The sequence below is a fragment of the Oncorhynchus masou genome, chromosome 5 (genome assembly GCF_036934945.1).
Source record: "Oncorhynchus masou masou isolate Uvic2021 chromosome 5, UVic_Omas_1.1, whole genome shotgun sequence".
NCBI lineage: Eukaryota > Metazoa > Chordata > Actinopteri > Salmoniformes > Salmonidae > Oncorhynchus > Oncorhynchus masou.
In genome coordinates, this window is record NC_088216.1 from 56492952 (window position 1) to 56514639 (window position 21688).

The 21688-nt window shown below is 40.9% G+C and overlaps 1 protein-coding gene across 1 annotated transcript in view; it reads right to left on the bottom strand.

The window, feature by feature from the left end:
- LOC135539915 (sodium channel protein type 8 subunit alpha-like) overlaps nucleotides 1–21688 on the bottom strand; it is a 113040-nt gene that overhangs the window by 86003 nt on the left and 5349 nt on the right. The window contains exons 2-6 of the mRNA XM_064966167.1: nucleotides 18408–18742; nucleotides 7325–7443; nucleotides 6871–6960; nucleotides 6620–6748; nucleotides 1622–1713 (exon numbers count right to left, since the gene is read on the bottom strand). Coding sequence (XP_064822239.1) covers nucleotides 1622–1713; nucleotides 6620–6748; nucleotides 6871–6960; nucleotides 7325–7443; nucleotides 18408–18686 — 709 coding nt within the window. The 5' untranslated portion in view covers nucleotides 18687–18742. The remainder of the gene's footprint in view (nucleotides 1–1621; nucleotides 1714–6619; nucleotides 6749–6870; nucleotides 6961–7324; nucleotides 7444–18407; nucleotides 18743–21688) is intronic.

Below are 21688 nucleotides of genomic sequence, written 5' to 3' on the forward strand. Positions count from 1 at the left end.
AGCCTTTAGTTGGATCTCCAATGTATTTGCATATCACTGTGTTTATGTCCTTTAATTCATTTCTCTGTTGTGTTTATGCCTTATTTTCCCAGGATAAACAGAAACGAGAAGTCCACATTCAGGATTCACTGCTATAGTCATATCTGAATGGAATTCAAAGTAAAGAAGCTCCTTAAAAGCCAGAGTTGTAAGATAAAAAAGCAGGTATCTTGAAAAGCTTCATGCAGCGTATAATGTGTTGTCAAACTAGGCTTGGCAGTCTTAAGAAATGAAATGTTCTTCAGAGTGCTCCGTTATTGTCAGGGGACAATTTTTTTCATACAGAAACGTGATGTGTTTTAAGTCTGTGGCATAGATACATCAGTGATTAAGATTGTGACAACAACTAAGGTAGAAATTTGAACCCAAACTAATCAAATGTCCTAAACATTATGCATTCACCTGCAGTACCAGTTAAAAGTACCAGTTAAAAGTATCAGTCAAAAGTTCCCTGTGGACAGTACCTGTCCAACAGAGAGTGATAATGTGTTCATAGTCACCAAATGAATGAATATACAGTATCATTCAAAAGTTTGGACACACCTACTCATTCAAGGGTTTTTCTTTATTTGTACTATTTTCTACATTGTAGAATAATAGTGAAGACATCAAAACTATGAATTGACACATATGGAATCATGTAGAAACCAAAAAAGTGTTTCAAATATATTTTAGATTTTGAAATTCTTCAAAGTAGCCACCCTTTAACTTGATGACAGCTTGCACACTCTTGAAGAAACACAATCACCTTTTTTGGTTACTACATGTTTCCATATGTCTTATTTCATAGTTTTGATGTCTTCACTATTATTATACAATGTAGAAAATAGTACAAATAAAGAAAAGCCCTTGAATGAGTAGGTGTGTCCAAACTTTTGAATGATACTGTATATTCATTCAGTTGGTGGCTATGAACACATTATCACTCTATGTTGGACAGTGAATCGAACCTCTCTGAAGTCTGAAGAGTTACTCATGCATGGTCTAAATAAGAAATGCTTACAAATACAATGTGTGAGTGTGAAACCCTTGTATATCACTTTGACTTTGAGGTTAAGATGGCAAATAATAATAACTATTCTTTAGTTTAAAAAAATATTTGATCAATATAATAATAATTTCTACTGTTCCTCATACTAAGACTGAGTTTTCCCTAACCAAGGGAGGGTTTTCAACGAGGCCCTGAAGTTTTACCTGGGGGAAACCTTGGGCTCCTACCCATACTATCTGGTGTCAATATATTGTATGAGGCTGTTAATGTCACTTTGAGGGAGACTACTATTAAAATAATAATACGAAATTTGATGTGTATCCCACCCACTTATTTTAGGCTGTTTGTCTTTTAGTATGTCATATCAGGGCCACTTTTTCCACTTAACACCACAAGACCGCAAGCAGACTGCTAAGCCTATCAAAAATGTATTGCTACCATTTTTGATTGTTTGAAAAATAAAAAGTAAACAAAACAGGTATCATTTCTGATGCATCCTCTTTAAGAGTCTAAAGTAATAAGAAATGATGCGAATCCAATTCATGAGAAATCAAAATAAGCTCAGCCTTAGTATGTAAATGGGAGTCTCACCTGGAATGACAGAAATAGTTTTCAATGCTCGGAGAACCCTGAACGTTCTCAGCGCCGAGACATTCCCCAGGTCCACAAATTCTGTTACATATCTGTAACGGGGTAGGATCACACACAGAACAAAACACCATGACACAAAACACAAACGGTAACACACACACAAACCCACTGATCAAAAGCGCGGACGCGCAAGTGCCTGACACCAGCACCCCACCAGAAGAAGACGACAGGCAGGAGGAGTGGATACCACAACGCGCGAGAGAGAAGCACCTATCCCTCCAGGAGAGAGGAGCGAAGGTGGAAGAGGAAATGAAAGGAAACAGAAACAAAACCACACCTACAGTGCCTTCAGAAAGTATTCATACCCCTTAACTTATTTCACATTTTGTTGTGTTACAGCCTGAATAACAAATGGACTGAATATTGTTTTTCTTCACCCATCTACACACAATACCCCATAATGACAGTGAAAACATGTTTTTAGGAATCTCTCGCAAATCTATTGAAAATGAGATGCAAAAATATCTAATTTACATAAGTATTCACACCCCTGAGTCAATGCATGTTAGAATCCTCTTTGGCAGTGTTTACAACTGTGAGTCTTTCTGTGTAAGTCTCTAAGGGGCCGATCCCGACCAAACTATTTATGCCTTTCCTACGCACGCCTTTCCTACGCACTTTTCAGTATTTGGTATTCATACTTGCCTTATTCAATAGCATAATGCGCTCTGCAGGTGTGGCTACCTTCCGAGCTCTGAATACATTTCATTCAACCATTGAAAACCCTCCCACTTGCTGGCCAACAGATTTTCTTGTGGAGTTTTCATTCAATGGGGTTTTCAGTACTTTTATCTTAAGCCTTCCCTTTAAATACGGTTCACCTTTAATTCAAATTTGGTCGACAGACTACATAGAATACATAGTGAGAACGGGTTCAGAATATAGGGACCAATGAATGAAATCCATCTATACATATTTGTCTCTGTTTCAGCACCAACTGGTAGATATAAAAATACTTTTATATCGTTTTTTTTTTGGGAGAGCCTTTATGGACGACAGTTTTATGTTGATAACTAAAACATATAGTGGTTTTATTCATTCTGAAAGTTGTGATAATCAATCCATCACTATGAAAAAGGGGCCTCAATACATGTCATGTTGATGTGATTTTCAGTTGGCTTCCATATGGTTGGTTCCACACTCAACTTCACGGATCATAAAGAAAAATCATCTGAAACAATTGCTATGTGTATTTATAATCCCATTCTCCAAACTGATCACTCATTTACCTAGCTCTTATCAATAAATCCTATCAAGTTCTAAATTATAATGCATGGAGAATGGTGGTATTTATATCAACAACAAATGGTAGGTTCGCTAGACCTTGTTCATGGGTTCGCACATAAGGTGTTGGAATTATTAGGGAGGTAAGTCAAAGTCAGAATACTGCTTATCTGTAGACACTGTTGGGGTTCGTTTCCTTGTACCTTGTCAATCATTGGCTCATTGGTGAAATTAGCGTTATGACAATATCTTTAATTAAATCATTAAAAATCCTTTATTAATGCAATTGCAGACAGAAGTTGACAGCAGGATCATAACGCATGTTTCCGAGTAAGTTCTGCAAAAGGTCCCAATTTATTTTATTAAACCCGAAGTCCAGCCCTAGTGATGTCACTGCCTTAGTCATTATCTTCTCCTCCTGAGACCAAAACCATGCCTACTCAACACTAAAACTCTTGTTTATATAGCTATCTAAAAGCTTAGCAGTAAATGTCCAAGTTGATTTATAGTGGAATGTCTGACTAATCTCTTGTACTCCCCTGCAGAGTTCTGTCTTCACAGTCACACATTTCTCAGACAGTTTCTTTGTAAGAGGCAGAGAGCCTAGAAAAGTACTGTAGAACAATATTGAACCTCATAATGTATATATATTGTTAATCTGTAGTCAAGGACCCTATAAATGTAAGGAGGGAGGGGACTTATAACCCCTCCCCTTCTATTAATACAACATAAGCATAATCAATTATTATAATACATCAAACATTTGGTACAGCCCCTATCATGACCCCTAGGTGAACCCCTTTAAACACACCTCCGCAACACCTTCATTTATTCAAGCTCCACCTAAAACTAATAATGGGTGAATAGCATACTATTCTCGTGCTTAAGTCAGGTCAGAATAGGGTCAGAAGGTCAGAATATGCATAGAGAGAAAAGCGCATAAAAAGGGAATTACATTCAATTTGCGGCACTTAACTTGGGTCAGAATATGGGCCTATGAGCTTTACACACCTGGATTGTACAATATTTGCGCATTATTCTTTTTAAAATTCTTCAAGCTCTGTCAAGTTGTTATTGATCATTGCCATTTCCGAGCCATTTCCGAGTCTTGCCATACATTTTCAAGCCGATTTAAGTCAAAACTGTAACTAGGCCACTCAGGAACATTCAATGTTGTCTTTTTAAGCTACCCCAGTGCATATTTAGCCTTGTGCCTTAGGTTATTGTCCTGCTGAAAGGTGAATTTGTCGTCCCGTGTCTGTTGGAAAGCACACTGAACAAGGTTTCCCTCTAGGATTGTGTGTGTGCTTAGCTCTATTCTGTTTATTTTCATCCCCCCAAAACTCCCTAACCCTTGTCAATGACAAGCATACACATAACATGATGCAGCCACCACCATTCTTGAAAATATGAAGAGTGGTACTCAGTGATGTGTTGGATTTGCTTTTAGGTTCATAATTTTCTTTTGCAGTTTTACTAGTGCCTTATCGCAAACAGGGGTTGTACTGTGGAGTAACTACAATGTTATTGATCCATCCTCAGTTTATCCTATCACAGCTACTCTGTAACTGTTTTAAAGTCAGCATTGGCCTCATGGTGAAATCCCTGAGCAGTTTCCTTCCTCTCCAGCAATTGAGTTAGGAAGGACACCTGTATCTTTGTAGTGACTGTGTGTATTGATACACCATCCATAAGTGTAATTAATAACTTCACCATGCTCAAAGGAATAGTCAATGTCTACTTTTTTTACCCATCTACCAATAGGTCTTCTTCTTTGTGAGGCATTGGAAAACCTGCCTGGTCTTTATGGTTGAATCTGTGTTTGAAATGTAGTGTTCGACTGATGGACCTTACAGATAATTGTATGTGCAGAGATGAGGTATTCATTCAAAAATCATGTTTAACACTATTATTGCACACAGAGTGATTCCATGCAAATTATTATGTGACTTGTTGAGAAAATCCTTACTCCTGAACTTATTTAGGCTTGCCACAACAAAGTGGTTGAATATTATTTTTTATTTTTTTACCTTTATTTAACCAGGCAAGTCAGTTAAGAACAAATTCTTATTTTCAATGAAGGCCTGGGAACAGTGGGTTAACTGCCTGTTCAGGGGCAGAACGACAGATTTGTACCTTGTCAGCTCAGGGGTTTGAACTTGCAACCTTCCGGTTACTAGTCCAACGCTCTAACCACTAGGCTACCCTGCCGTTCAGCTTTCATTTGTAATTCATTTGTAAAAAAAAATCTAAAAACATAATTGCACTTTGACATTATGGGGTATTGTGTGTAGGCCAGTGACACAAATCTCAATTTAATCCATTTTAAATGTAGGCTGTAATACGACAAAATGTGCAAAAGGTCAAGGGGTGTGAATAATTTCTGAAGGCACTATAACACTGACCCATCGTGACTCCCCTGCCCGCACACACACACATGCATAGTCTTACCTGGGATAACAGAAATTGTTTTCAGAACCCTGAACGTACGCAGAGCTGACAAATTGCCTAGGTTTACAAACTGTGTTATACACCTGCAGAGTGGTTCAGATCACAGTTACTCAACAGCCATTACAGAATGAGAGACAGAAGGCAGAGTTGGGGTCAATGCCATTTCAATTCAGTCAATTCAATAAGTAAACTGAAATTGCAATTGCATTTTTTTTTCTCGTTGAAAAGAACTGAGAAAAAATGGAATTGGAAGTACAGTTTACTTCCTGAATTGACTGAATTGAAACAGAATTGACCCCAACCTTAAAATAAAAAAAATACAAAAATGAAATAAAGAAAAAGAAAGGAAGATAGGGGTCAAATGAAATAAAGCAATACATACATACATACAATACTCTCTACCTCCATATCCCTATTTGACCCTTACAATAACTAATACTAGTAACAACACAATACTCAGATGTTAACATGCAGGAAAGTCTGATATTAGAGGGACTCACAATAAGATGGAGAAGACATAAGAGATGGGAGAATATTAAATCAAATATGGCCCAAAATGTTTCACAATATTACACATGTAAATCAGAGAAAATGTATTGTTGCGGCAGGGCAATCATTCATTGCCAAACTCTAATAATTTCAATATTTGCATAACTTTCAATCATCAACATCTCCCTTTTACCAAATTCTCAGAAACTGCAATCCCTGTTCTTTGAAATCATGTTCTTCGGTAGGATATTTTCCCACCAACATTTTCTATTCTCACTTTGAGTTCTGTTTGTGACTTTATGCAACGTGTTGTTTTTAAAGAGAGAAACAATGGAATCATACATCATACATTTTACACATCTGTATAAGCTCTACATCATTTCAATGAGCTATGTCACTCACAACGTTTAAGTGGCTTCTCTTTGAACAAACCCAAACATATGTTCATGTGTCACTCACATAAAATGCAACACTACAAATATACCTGTACTTACATATACTGTATGTTCAATTGATTGATTGACTCAGTTGAATTAATTACATTATGTTGAATTAGTACTTGGAGACGCTTCTACATCTTGGATTATTTTGCATGTTTTGAAATATTCTCTGATATGGAATGTCCTGCCTGGCCCAACCTTGTCACTCTGGTAGAGTTGGAGGTATAGAGAGAGATAGAGGTGTAGAGAGAGACGAAGGTGCAGAGAGAGATGGAACTTTAGAGAGAGGTGGAGGTGTAGAGAGAGGGATACGGGGAAGAGGTGGACTACTTACGCCATAGAGATCACCATGAAGTCCAGCCAGTTCCATGGATCTCGTAGAAAAGTGAACCCGTCTATACAAAAGCCTCGTGCCACAATCTTGGTAAGCGATTCGAAGGTGTAGATACCTGTGAAGGTATACCTAGAGCACAATAAGGCGAGAGACATTGAAAGGGCGAAATATGTGAATAAATGCATACTAGTTTATAACTGTTTTACAAACAGTTTATGAATGTACATAGGGAGTTATAATTCAATACTTACTCTACTATCTTGTTCCATTCTGGAGGATCACTAAACGTCATGAAAACACAGTTGGTCAAAATGGTGCTCATGATGATCATACTGAATACCGTGAGAGGGAAGAGAGTTAAGAAAAGATTGACCATATACACCCCACCACCCATCAACATACTGTAGCAACATGGCTGAATATACTGTGAGACATTACAATGACATATATTCCATCGATGAAAGGACAAAGGAAGAAAGATGTTCCAGAATGATTGATCTAGATCAATGCACAAGGATGATTTGGCCTGTATTACTTATTTTCTGTTTCTTCAAACAATCAAAAGAAAACATCACAATCACAAGCTCCTTCAACCTTAAGATTGTGCACAATACATAGAATAAGTATATGTGCTTTGTAATTTACGCATGATAAACAACAAACTCATAATCTCAAAGCAAGACAATGCACCACTTGAAAGGATATGAGTGTATCAAAATCTTAATTGCTATTCGCCTAAAGAGACTAAAAGGGCTGATGACGTACAAGGAGTCCGTGGCGTGGAAGCGGAAGATTGTTTTCCCTTTGTTTAGGACTATAAACGTCTGTGGAGAGAGAGAGTTGCATTAACAAGAGCAATACAAGTCATGACACATACAGGACATATATAAAAGACTGTCACTGTGGGCCCCATGCTGAGACAACAGAAATGGAAAGTCATGACTATGGTATACCAAGCTGACTGTTCATTGGCTGATCTGATTCCTGAGCTCCTCTCTGAATCTTAGGGCACACAGAGTGGCTCCACCTATTTTATGGAACTTGCTACTTCAGTTTGCCATGTCCTTTCACTGCAAGAATAATTATTTTGTATTACGACTTTAAAAGTTTAAACCCACTTTAACCTGCACCATTAGGACTGCTCTGTGCATTTCCTCCCAAAAGCAATCAACAAGAGGGTACACCTGATATCGAGATATGAGATATAAACAGAGAATATACACTGAGTATACCAAACAGTAAGACCACCTTTCTAATATTGAGTTGTGCCCTCAGAACAGCCTCATTTCAAGAACTGGGTTGCAGTTCTTGACACAAACCGGTGTGCCTACCATTCCACGTTCAAAGGCGCTTCAATCTTTTGTCTTGTCCAGTCACCCTCTGAGTGGCACACATACACAATACATGTCTCAATTGTCTCAAGATTTTAAAATCCTTCTTTAACCTGCCCCCCAACCCCACCCCCTTCATCTACACTGATTGAAGTGGATGTCACAAGTGACATCAATAAGGGATCATAGCTTTCACCTGGTCAGTCTATGTCATGGAAAGGGCAGGTGTTCTTAACTGTTTTAACACTCAGTGTGTAATGTGACACTGAGGTATAAACAGGGTCTATCCTAAGATGTGCTGAGTCTAACCTTGTGCTTTATGGACACACTAGGGCACAGGGTGAACAGCAAAGAGAACCACAACATCTTCTCTCATTATAGAACAGTAAGACAGAGACTTCTAACCTTAAGTCAACCATGATCTTAATAGTATCTTCAACTAAAGGCCTAGTGTCACGCCCTGACCATAGAGAGCCCTTGGTTCTCTGTGGTGTTTAGGTCAGAGCGTGACTAGGGGGGGTGTTCTAGTCATTGGTTTTCTATGTTGGTGATTTGTATGGTTCCCAATTAGGATCATATTTAGGAAGCCCTTTCTCCCACCTGCTTTGTGGGATATTTGTGTAAGTGCATTCAGCACCACGGCTTTCGTGGTCATTGGTTTTTTGAAGTTTCACTTAAATAAAATATGTGAAACTCAACTCCCGCTGCGACTTGTTTCGTCCTTTATGACGCCCGTGACACCTAGCACATACACAAGCCTCTTTAACTCATGTAAAGACATATTTCACAAGTATTACAGAACGCGTGAAAAACATATAACGGGATTCAATGCCCAGGTCTGAATAGCCTTATAACAACCCTTTATCCAGAAAATGTTATGTTTCAACAACTTGTTGTCCTTTTAAATAAGTACCCAACCTCTTTGCACCATCTGGCCTAACTACTCTACGACTTCCAGTTAGAGTAACTAAGAGCCCCTGACTGGCAGTGATGGTAAGAGATCCCAGTGTCTGTGTGTGTTCCTTCTTTCCTGGCTAGGTTTCACCTATACAGTAACCTCTATAGAAAGGCTGCCTGGCTAGCTGGTGGACGACAGGAGACTGGACAGGAGGAGAAGCTCTTCCCTCTCTCCAGTCTGTGGCCAAATGTCTGTCTTCCTCTCCCAGCTTAAAGCTCTTACTGGAAGAGAACTGCAAATGCTGCCATCGATCAGGCCCGGATCTGCTGACTCCAGCCTCTCAACAACCACTCCCAACCCATAAACAAGCCCCGGCCAAGTGGGGCTGGGGTGATTGTGGTGGGGTTAACTCTGAGAGAAACTGGGGACATTTTGTTAGTCCCCACAAAGTCAAATGCTATTTCTAAGGGATTTAGGGTTAAGGTTAGAATTAGTGTTAGAATTAGGTTAAGGGTTACGGTTTGGAGCCAGGGTTAGTTTTAGGGTTAGGAGCTATGGTTAGTTTTAATGCTGGGTTATGTTTTAGGGTTAAGGTTAGGGTTTAGGGAAAATCTGATTTTGAATGGGACTGAATTGTGTGTCCCCACAAGGTTAGCTGTACAAGACTGTGTGTGTGTGTGTGTGTGTGTGTGTGTGTGTGTGTGTGTGTGTGTGTGTGTGTGTGTGTGTGTGTGTGTGTGTGTGTGTGTGTGTGTGTGTGTGTGTGTGTGTGTGTGTGTGTGTGTGTGTGTGTGTGCACGTGTGTGTTTTTTTATTTCATATTTTATTAACATCCCCATTAGCTACTGCCAAAACAGAAGCTACTCTTTCTGGGGTCCAAACAAAACTTGACATAATTCATAACATTAATAGACAAGTACATCACAAGGACAGAACTACATTTAAAATGCCTTCATAATCATGTCATTCATAGACGCTACTGAATGAAAGTGCAACAAATGGAAACGGAAATACAATAACATTACAAATAGGCTGACATTTTTTGCAAAATTCCCCTGATGTGAATAAAGCAACCTTGTTTCACTAAATTCCACTCATGTGAACAAAGCTACCTTGTTTCTATAGTTACCACCCGTAATGGGTATCCTGAGATAAAGTATATACTTTTTATCGTTACCAGCCACTATCGGTTTCATTAGGTAAAATGCAACATTCATGAATATGCATAAATCATTTTCACCTCAGCCACAGTGATCAGAGTTAAAGGAGTAGTTCACACAAATTACAAAATACATATTGGTTTCCTTACCCTGTAAGCAGGGTGATTTCGAACGATTGCGTGAAAAAAGCTGACTGTTTCCTATGGCTAAAACGTTAGCATGTAGAAACAGTGCCAGGGAAACTAAAACTAAAGCATGGATTGCTGTCATACCTTGTCCATAGACTGCTACAGGGTAAGGAAACCAACGTGTCATTTTGTCATTTGGGTGAACTATTACTACTAACTACTACTTTTAATGATTTCCACCTCAGCAACTTGTCTTATATTTCCACCTTCATTCTACACCACATTCCACCAGTCACACACAAACACACATAGCAGTGCATACTTAGGTATCAACTCAAGGACAGAACTACATACATTTAAAATAAGAATACAAAGTTTTATACACTGACCGAAAATTCCATTCATCATTTTGTTTGTGTGTGTGTGTGTGTGTGTGTGTGTGTGTGTGTGTGTGTCCGTGTGTGTGTGCGTGTGTGCGTGCGTGCGTGTGTGCACGGGGAGTGAGAAGAGATGTCACAGCAGAATGACCAGCATATAATCATCCGCACCGTAACTTGTGCCTACACTAACTTTTCTGACTCCACATCATCCATGAAGTCCTGGTACAAGGTTTTCTTCTGCACTGTTCAATCAATCCAGTAAATGTGGAGGAGGAGTTAAGAGGGGGTGTTAACGTCCAAAAGCAGAGGTCGCGTCACAGGCTCACTTTCCATTTCCCCTGAAAACCAGATGCATCCGGTTGTTGTCCACCCAGCTCTGAGGGTGGCTGCGCCCAAACAGTTATCAAAGTGATATCTGTTCTCCACGTACACACAAACAAACACACACAAACAAACACAAACAAACACACACACATACATGCACACATTCACACATGCATACACTATGCAACGGTTTAATCCCGATGCGCTAGGCCTGTGTTTCAATTAAGGTCAACCACTATGGCGTACATACTGCAATCTATTTACATATATTGCTAGCTAGTCTCCGATTCTTTGACATATTGAAATAGTCCTGTACTTATCGACCGTATAGTGCATGAGTGTGCTGGACTCTCAAAGGTATGGTCTGTGGGACAATCAAAAGCCTGCTTCACATGCATAAACACATACAATCACACAGAGTGGCACGGGTCCTATACACAGTACACACAAAGATTTATAAACTTGTACACACACACACACACACACACACAAACATATATGTGCAAATACACACACAAACATACATGTATACACACACACACAATGTAAACGGAACGTTTCATGAATGACTTGCTACAAAGCTACTGCAAGCTTCATTATCCACAATATAAGCTTTGAGGAGAAAGGCACATATGCAGGAATAGGAGATGCAGCTGATGCAAAGAGAGAAAGAGGGAGGGGGAGACATGCAGTGGAGCAAAGAGAGAAAGAGGAGAGGAGGAGAGAGAGGAGAAGCATGCAGTGGAGCAGTAAGAGAGAGAGAGAGAGAGAGAGAGAGAGAGAGAGAGAGAGAGAGAGAGAGAGAGAGAGAGAGAGAGAGAGAGAGAGAGAGAGAGAGAGAGAGAGAGAGAGAGAGAGAGAGAGAAAGAGAAAGAGAAAGAGGGGGAAAGGAGGGGTGGAGGAGCAGAGGGAGGAATGCAGAAGAAAACACTGAGGGCTGCATAGGGGAGAGAGCCAAAGCAGAGATGTAGAGGGAGGGAGGAGGGAGGGATGGGTAGGCAGCATGCAGCAGAGAAAGAGAGAGAGAGATGACAGGGTTATGCAGAGGAAACAATAAAAAGTAGATCACCGAGGGAGGGGGGAGCATCTCTGTAGGCTACAACATAGTACCACAGCTGGAGGGGTTAACATAGACTGTTCTTTAAACACCTGAACTCAGCAATGAAATCATAGTCCAAGACTTCAATGACCTTCAAAAACAGAAACATTCATTGAGACAAGCCATCGCAAACCCTGGCATAATAGACGTGTGCATTAACACATACAGAGTTGACGGTCACAGATTACTGTCTGTAAAGTGTACCCTATACTTAACCTACCAGCTGGTATTTATACAACCAGCATTTATGCTAACACATCATTATCCAACCACACCCCCTCCCCTCCCTCACACACTCCCTCCCTACCCGGTACACATATGTAACTACATAGCCAGTCCAACTCCATTGAGCATCATTCCCGTGCAGTGTGATGTGCTCCCCCCTCCCTTCCTTCCTGCCTCACTCCCTCCCCCCCTCTCAGACCAGTACAGAAGAATGCTGTGTCATCAGACACTAAGGACTCAGACAGAGCACTAAAGCCTAGCCCTCGCTCTAATTTACTACACCCCAGAGAGAGTACGAGAGAGAGAGAGAGAGAGAGAGAGAGAGAGAGAGAGAGAGAGAGGGAGAGAGACGAAAGAGGGGATCATAATGTAATAACTTCCCACTCCCAAATGTGCCTCTAAAATACAAGTCATGGCGTGATAGGAAGCGGGTGAAGTCACCAACATGGGACCCAGCTATGGTTAATGATACTAGTGTATAGAGGCCATATTCTGGCTATTCCCTGTCTCTGTGTGATCAGCAGCAGCCAGTGGAAATGATCAGTCAGTCTGCTACTCTGCCAGAGTCTTTTTGGGAGAGATGCCGGTAACACCATAGAGATTGAATGACAAGCAAGGTTCAATGCTATACACACCATAGAGATAGAATGACTAGCAGGAGAGACACTGGTTACACCGTAGAGATAGAATGGTTAGCAAGGGTCAATGCTACACCAGACCTGTTTCAGCTTAGTGAGCTTGTCTTCGTAATGACGTCCAATAACAACCAACAGAGGAGAGGCATAGTTGTCTGAAGCACAAACGGATCTGACAACCAGGCTAAATTTACCGCAGATGCTAAATAGGCTATGTTTGCTGTATGGAACATCCAATAATGCAGTATTGCCTAGTTTAACATTTCTATGTACACTCTTAGAAAAAGGGGTTATTGGCTGTCCCCATTGGATAACCATTTTTGGTTCCAGGTAGAAGAACCCTTTTGGGTTCCATGTAGAACACTCTGTGGTTTTTACCTGGAACCAAACAGGGTTCTTCAAAGTATTCTCCTATGGGGACAGCCAAAGAACTGTTTTAGGTACCAGATAGCACCTTTTTTCTAAGAGTGTAGCCTCTAGAGGAGTATACTACAAAGCAAGATCAATGAGTTAGCCAGTTAACTTTGATAAACAACAATAACTATTCATTTTCTGATTCAGTAGGAAAGCTAAACTTTGATATGTGCTGCTAGTTGTTGAGTGAATTAGACCATGGCAAGTTTAAAGAATATATTTTGAATAAATGTAAAGTTATTTCAGGTTATTTAGGCAAGTTAGCTGGCAAACTCCTTGCTTCTGCTTTGTAGTATACCCTCAGGCCCTGGACGTTTGTCTGACACATACACACAGAGTTCATTGAGGCTCCTCCCATACACAAGCACTTGTACAACTTAAATTGAACCCCATCTCCAACACACACACACTCACACACACAATGTCACACTCTCTCACACGCGCGCACAAACGCTTGCACACAAGCACACACTTACACACACTTACAAACACATACACAACCTGTGTAACTCCTGAAGCTTTTAGCCTTCCTAATCACTCCAGACATTTCAGATGCCCATTCAGTCCTCTCCTCTTTCCTCCACTTTTCTCCTCCACTCCTCTTTCTCACTCTCCTCTTCCTTTCCTCTCCATTCCTATCATCTCCCCCATCACAGTTCGGGGAGAACAGGAACAGCAGCAACTGCACTTCCCCTCACCAGTCCACCCTCCCCTCTCTCTCTTCCCGTCCCCCTCCCCCTTTACTTGGTGCTTAAGTGCTGTGATTAGATTTCACTGCAGCTGACAGCAACACACACACACAGACACACACACCACATGGTCACACGTAAGCTTGAAGTGGGAAGAGAAGGAGGGGAGGGGGGAATTGGCGGTCAAGTAGAGCAGAGGATGAAAACCCTAGAGAGGAGAGGTAGAGAGATTGAGGAGGAGGTATTGAGGCGACACATGAATATGTATGCCAGGGCTCCCATAGGTGTCATAAAAGGCATAGGTGTGGATGAGAAAGGGGAGGAAGGTAGGTAGTAAAATGCTCTGGATGGCTGAGGAGGGGGGGGTGCCCATTGTCCTGTGTGTGTAGCTTTAAGAAGAGCAAGGTATTGTGTTTAATTTGAAAAAGCATAGTGTGTGTATTTTTCATAGTGTGAAAAAAACACACACACACACACAGCACGACCTACGGTATGCGAGATAAAGGTAACTGACCTTGGCAGGGCAGAGTGAGGGAGAGGTGTCACAGCATACATGCATACACACACACACACACTCATTCACTCTTACACAAGCACACATACACAGGGATCTAGGGAGGGAGGACAGAGACGCAACTCCAGACATGAGAGAGATGTGCATGAGGGAGCCCTGACCACCACCCAATGTACGAGTCTACCTCTGTCCCTCCTCAAGTACAGCGAGGAGAGGATATCAATGGAGGAAGGGAGCAGAGGCAGGAGAAGGAGAGCGCTAAGCATAACCGATAGGCCAGGGCAAAGGGGTAAGGAAGAGGGGAAGAAGGAGGAGGGGTTATTGTACCACACCATCACCCCTCCTATGGCTGCCACTGTAGAAGTCCATGGATTTTTAGATCACAGGAGGCACACATACTAAAACAAAATGGGTACACACAAACTTGGAAGGAGGCAGAGCACACACACACACCTTGTGTGACTGGCTGTGTCCCTGGGACGATTGTGCTGAATGGGTCTCTATAGCCCTGCGGGCCCCAGATTCTCTTGCAGGCGAGAACACCCAGCCCCTCGAGGTGCAGCCACCCCCTCCTCTCTTCTCCTGCCCTATAAGGACAGACCCATGCTAGGACTACACTGAGGGTGGAAGCTGAGGGGAGAGGGGGCAGAGCCTAAACTGAAAGGGGAAGTGAACTGGTGTCCTGGGCTGGTAGGGGATGCAACCATTTGACTTATGCTAAATGGGAGATAATATGTGATGTGTATGCATACGAAGTGGGGCATATGTGGTGGCTGCCCTAAATCATGATACACTGTGAGGCAGTTGTGAGGCAGTTTATGTTTGCACAGCAGAAAACTGTTATGCTGATTTAAAGAAGCAATAAAACTGACCTTCTTTAGACTAGTTGAGTATCTGGTGCATCTACTCCCTTCACAGAACAGTGCAAACTGGCTCTAACCAGAATAGAAAGAGGAGTGGGAGGCCCCGGTGCACAACTGAGCAAGGTGACAAATACATTAGAGTGTTTAGTTTGAGACAGTCCTCAACTGGCAGCTTCATTAAATAGTACCCGCAAAACACCAGTCTCAACGGCAACAGTGAAGAGGCGACTCCGGGAAGCTGGCCTTCTAGGCAGAGTTGCAAAGAAAAAGCCATATCTCAGACTGACCAATAAAAATAAAAGATTAAGATGGGCAAAAGAACACAGACACTGGACCGAGGAACTCTGCCTAGAAAGCCAGCATCCCGGAGTCGCCTCTTCACTGTTGACGTTGAGTGTTTTGCTGGTACTATTTCATAAAGCTGCCAGTTGAGGACTTGTGTGGTGTCTGTTTCTCAAACTAGACACGCTAATATATTTGCCATCTTGCTCAGTTGAGCACCGAGGCCTCCCACTCTTCCTTCTATTCTGATTATAGCCCGTTTGCACTGTTCTGTGAAGGGAGCGTTATACGAGATCTTCAGTTTCTTGGCAATTTCTTGCATGGAATAGCCTTAATTTCTTAGAACAAGAATAGACTGACGAGTTTCAGAAGAAAGTTATTTGTTTCTGGCCATTTTGAGCCTGTAATCAAACCCACATATGTTGATGCTCCAGATACACATTAGTCTAAAGGCCTGTATTATTGCTTCTTTAATCAGATCAACAGTTTTCAGCTGTGCTAACATAATTGCAAAAGGGTTTTCTAATGATCAATTAGCCTTTTAAAATGATCAACTTGGATTAGCTAACACAACGTGCCATTGGAACACAGGAGTGGTGATTGCTGACAATGGGCCTCTGTACACCTATGTAGATATTCCATAACAAATCAGCCATTTCCAGCTACAATAGTCATTTACAACAATAACAGTGTCTACACTGTATTTCTGATAAATTTGATGTTATTTTAAATGGACAGAAAATGTGCTTTTCTTTCAAAAACAAGTGACCCCAAAATTTGAACAGTAGTGTATATATATGGTTGGTTTCTCAAATGACTGCCTCGCCTGGTTCACCAACTACTTCTCAGACAGAGTTCAGTGTGTCAAATCGGAGGGCCTGTTGTCCGGACCTCTGTTAATAGCCCATCCAACTACCTCATCCCAATATATCTTCTGCACATCTATCACTCCAGTGTTTAATTGCAATATTGTAATCTTCGCCACTATGACCTATTTATTACCTTACCTCCCTAATCTTACCTCATCTGCACACACTGTATATAGATTTTTTTTCTATTGTGTTATTGACTGTCCATTTGTTTATTCCATGTGTAACTCTGTGTTGTTGTTTGTGTCGCACTGCTTTGCTATATTTTGGCCAGGTCGCAGTTGTAAATGAGAACTTGTTCTCAACCGGCCGACCTGGATAAATAAAGGTGAAATAAAAAATAAGATAAATTCTAAAAAATATACATAGTGTATGATATAACTGTGGAAGTTATCACAATATGTCTTAAGAAGGAGTTGCATGAAGGAGCATGTACGCTCCTCAAACAACGAATGCATGAGATAAACGCCTGGTCAGGAACAATTGGGCATATCACTCCAACATCACAGATACTGTAGTGTAGATACATAGTACAGTAAGTATAGCTTGTTTAGTTTTAGAGCTCCTTCTTGTAATGGGTTAGTCAGTCTATGACATCCTCCTCCCTTTACAGTCTGAAAAAAGCTGGACATAACACACAAATGCTATGCTTCACTCCTGGTCATTTTGCCACCTCCTAAATACCAAAAGGTTTCACACATTTAGCAGGGACCTTAGGGAAAGGGGGATACCTAGTCAGTTGTACAACAATGCATTCAACTGAAATGTGTCTTCCGCATTTAACCCAACCCCTCTGAATCAGAGAAGTGCAGGGGGCTGCCATAAACGACATCCACGTCTTCGGCACCCGGGGAACAGTGGGTTAACTGCCTTGCTCAGAGGCAGAAGGTCAGATTTTTACCTTGTCAGCTCGGGGATTCAAACCTTTTGATTACTGGCCCAACGCTCTAACCACTAGGTTACCTGCCACACCTTAGGGAAGTCATGCAAAAGATAAACAAGTAGAAAGGGACCAAAACAGTAGCTAACTCATTCAAAGTGGTACAGTGAGGCAGAGAAAAGGGATTACATGGAAGAATACTATAAAGATGTACTAATTGTATGTTGGAAAATGTGAAGAGGAAAACACATACACTAAACCTAAAAAATGCACACAAACACACACACAGACATTCCAAGAAAACAGAAACCCAGACACACATGCATGCAGACTGTCACTAACAAATTCAATTAGCAGGAGCACTAATAATGCATTTTCAGAGGGCTGCTAGTCCCATCTCTGCTGCCAGCATCCACCAGCATATGCACAGTAAGTGCACCAATACAGAGCATCAATCAACACATAAGACTACAGAAGCATTACCAAAGAGAACTGCGGTCCAGAACTCCAGACCACTGCAGAGTTACAGGATCTACAGTACCAGCTTCTTCCTGGTGACTGTGATACCCAGCGCATTCATAATGTACCTATGAGCTCTATGTGACACTTCATAAGCATTGACTGGTTCTAATCAACTCTCCCAGTGGTCAAACTATTAAAAGAGCAATACCATACCACAAGGTCACCTTTGCTGTTCACTCTGTGCCATATCCCTATCTTCATGGCTGGTACAACGATGCACAAACCTCCCTTTTGTCTAATAAGAGTGGGCTTCTTACTTTCTGAATCAGGTTTCCTAAAAACAGTTTGATTCTAAATGTGCTTACCCCATAAGCATAACATCTTATTCATAAACTTGGTTAAAAGCATAATATAGGGGCCACACATCAGGACTTAAAACAAACACAGTTATAAGCGGAATACATTTAAAAGGCAAGCTATAAAGACGTGAGTATAGTACAATCCATTTGTTCCTTCTTCAAATTATTTTTTCTAAACAGATCTCATACCAGTACCAATTTCCCTCTAACCCCTAACATTTCCTCACTAGAAGGGAGTGCCCAGCCCTGTGTGGGATTGAGTGGTGAGGAACTCACTTTCTCATTCATATAATAGGGGTCCAAGTCCTCCAGTGGTACCGCCACCAGCCCATTAGGAATATCCCCGTAGATGAAGGGAAGGGACTTCCCAGCCTCCAGATCACCGTTGGGCATGGGTTCTTCCTCTTCTTCCTCGCGGTGACTGCTGTCCGACTTGGGCTTGGGCTTCTTCTTGATCTTCTCCTGGAATTGGCGCTCCTCGATATTACGGAGCGACTCGGGGGTGAACTGCTTGAAGCTGTCAGGTCCTGGGGGTGCGAGACCGGGCGCGGCCATGTTTTCATCCTACAGATATTTCCGCTTTATTTAAATTTCATTCAGGACATATGGCTCTGAGAGAGAGAGAGAGAGAGAGAGAGAGAGAGAGAGAGAGAGGGAGAGGAAATAGAGACAGGATATAAGGTATAAATGCTGACAACTCCATATCTCTAATGAAATTCAAGTTGAGAACATCCATTTTCACTAAGAACTTTGGTCATGATTTAAGTAAAAAAAACAGCAGTTCAGCATTTGGGTAAACAGCCTGTCCTACTATCAAGTTTCAAAATGGAAAAAGTAATAATGATCTCGTTTAAAATATCACCTTGGGTAGAATCAAATGGAACAAAACTCAGGTCTCTTTTAGTTCAAATGAGATGGTAGAACTAACAACGAGACAAATGAAATGTCTACTTTATATTTTATTATGGTGCTTATTAACCAGACTCATTGCTGGGTTGAGCTTGTCTGTCTGTCTGTGTTTCTCCCTAAGCCTGAGCCAGGGTGGAATTTTATATCTCTGTCAGAGATGGAGCCAACAAAGCAAGGCATCCAGACTAATGGATGTGCAACCATTTGGAACCAGAGCCATCTCTCTCTCTCTCTCTCTCCTTCTCTCTCTCCTCCCTCTCCTCATACAAAAAAATGCTACATAAATCAGGGCTGCCATTGACGGTATAACAGAGAGCTGTGTCTCCAATCTACTTCATTCATTCATTCATGGTGGCTCTGATGTGGCCTGGTTGGCCTGTTGATGACCCTACTGGGAGAAAAATGAATGGCCACCTTCAGCCCTTTGTGTCTGCCTGTATGTCTGTCTGCTGCATGGGCTCTTCCCTTGTCCCAGGTGACCTGTGCTGCTTCTGGATGGAGGGAACTCTGTTAAGTGTCTTGTCTGGATTATCTGACTAATGTTTGATCTTTAGGAGTCTCTCTCTCTATCTCTCTCTGAAAAACCTTCCATAAACGTATCTTAATAAGATATTCCATTTGTAACCACATTCTGACTCCGAAGTAGTAGGAACTATGGCATCTTAATCCATATATGGGTCCTTCAGAACCTTCTTCCGTTTCGGTCTCAATTTTAGAAAAAATGTTCTCCGTCCTGTGCGGTTGTAATTCAAACAAATACACGTGTGAACACCAAACCTTGTTTTAAATTTGAACTTATTAGAGAAGAAATAGTGAATGAAGTGTGCCAATATATTACAGCACACCTGTATGATAAAATGATTTTTATCCCATGTATATAACCAAGCTATCATTTCTCATTGTGTATTTATTCCTTGTTTTTTTCTACTATTATTCTTTTTTTTATTGTATTGGGAGTAAGCATTTAACTGTTAAGTCTGTTGTTTAATTTATATTGTCTTATCTGATATAGCTACATTTTCAATAATAATCATCATTAATATTGCAGTACATGTTATAGTGGTTAGGCTCCATTTCATGACTAATTCATGAATCATGGCACAACGGAAAAAGTTGATGATTGTGTGCTTTCACACTCAATCAATAAAAATATGCTTTGTCCTGAACTTTCGAACCATGCAATAATTATTTTCCAGCTTGCCTATATGGCTCAGGTATGTTAGGTGGAAGAATGAAGTGAAGCATCCAACATATAGGTTTGAAGTTATTCACCATAATCAATATAGGCCCACTCGTTGGGTCATTGTCTTTGCTTCACGTTCAGCTAGATGTTTTATTATCATTGTTGCCTCTCACTCCTCCTCTCCATCCAAAAAAAGAGTATTGGTAGGATCGGAGGCGCAAAAATAAAAATAATTCTCAATTGAAAATGCATTTCCATACTCTGTGGTTTAAGACAGTCAAAATTCAACATTTGATTTGAATGATCAATCAAATTTGTTACATCAAGAAGGATGCAATTCGGGTGTTCCTGCATGTGGGCATTCCTGCATCCACAGTTTGGGAACTACTCCTCTACAATATGGCATCCACAGTAGAATAAAAATCTATTTTTATTCATATTGTAGTCCCATGATCCTCCCCCACTGAATTCTTGTATGTGACATTTTGATTAATGCCCCCTCCAGCAAGCTGCCCCTTCCAGCAAGCTGCCCACAGGTAAGGATGCTTTCCAATAGGAAGCAACGGCTGGAAAGGAACCAAAATGGCTATCATAAGTTGTGAATTGATCATCTGTTTTAGGTTTTCCATCCATTCTAACCCTTTGCATAATTTGTGCTCCTTTTTCACAGGGGGTTCTGGCTGATGACCTGTCTCCATAGCTGATAGAAACGGAGAAGGAATATCATCCCCAAAGTAGAGGTCGACCGATTATGATTTTTCAATGCCGATACCGATACCGATTACTGGAGGACCAAAAAAGCTGATACCGATTAAATCGGCCAATTTTTAAATATGTATTTGTAATGAAGAGAATTACAACAATACTGAATGAACACTTTTATTTTAACTTAATATAATACGTAAATAAAATCAATTTAGTCGCAAATAAATAATGAAACATGTTCAATTTGGTTTAAATAATGCAAAAACACAGTGTTGGAGAAGAAAGTAAAAGTGCAATATGTGCCATGTAAAAAAGCTAACGTTTATAAGTTCCATGCTCAGAACATGAGAACATATGAAAGCTGATGGTTCCTTTTAACAGGGGTCTTCAATATTCCTAGTTAAGAAGTTTTAGGTTGCAGTTATTATTGGAATTATAGGACTATTTCTCTCTATACCATTTGTATTTCATATACCTTTAACTATTGGATGTTCTTATAAGCACTTTAGTATTGCCAGCTTCAAGCACAGCGAAGAGCTGCTGGCAAATGCAGGAAAGTGCTGTTTGAATGAATGCTTACGAGCCTGCTGCTGCCTACCACCACTCAGTCAGACTGCTCTATCAAATCATAGACTTAATTAGAATATAATAAAGACACAGAAATACGTCCTGGTCAGTTCCTGGATGGGAGACCAGATGCTGCCTGAAGTGGTGTTGGAGGGGCAGTAGGAGGCACTATTTCCTCTGGTCTAAAAAAATA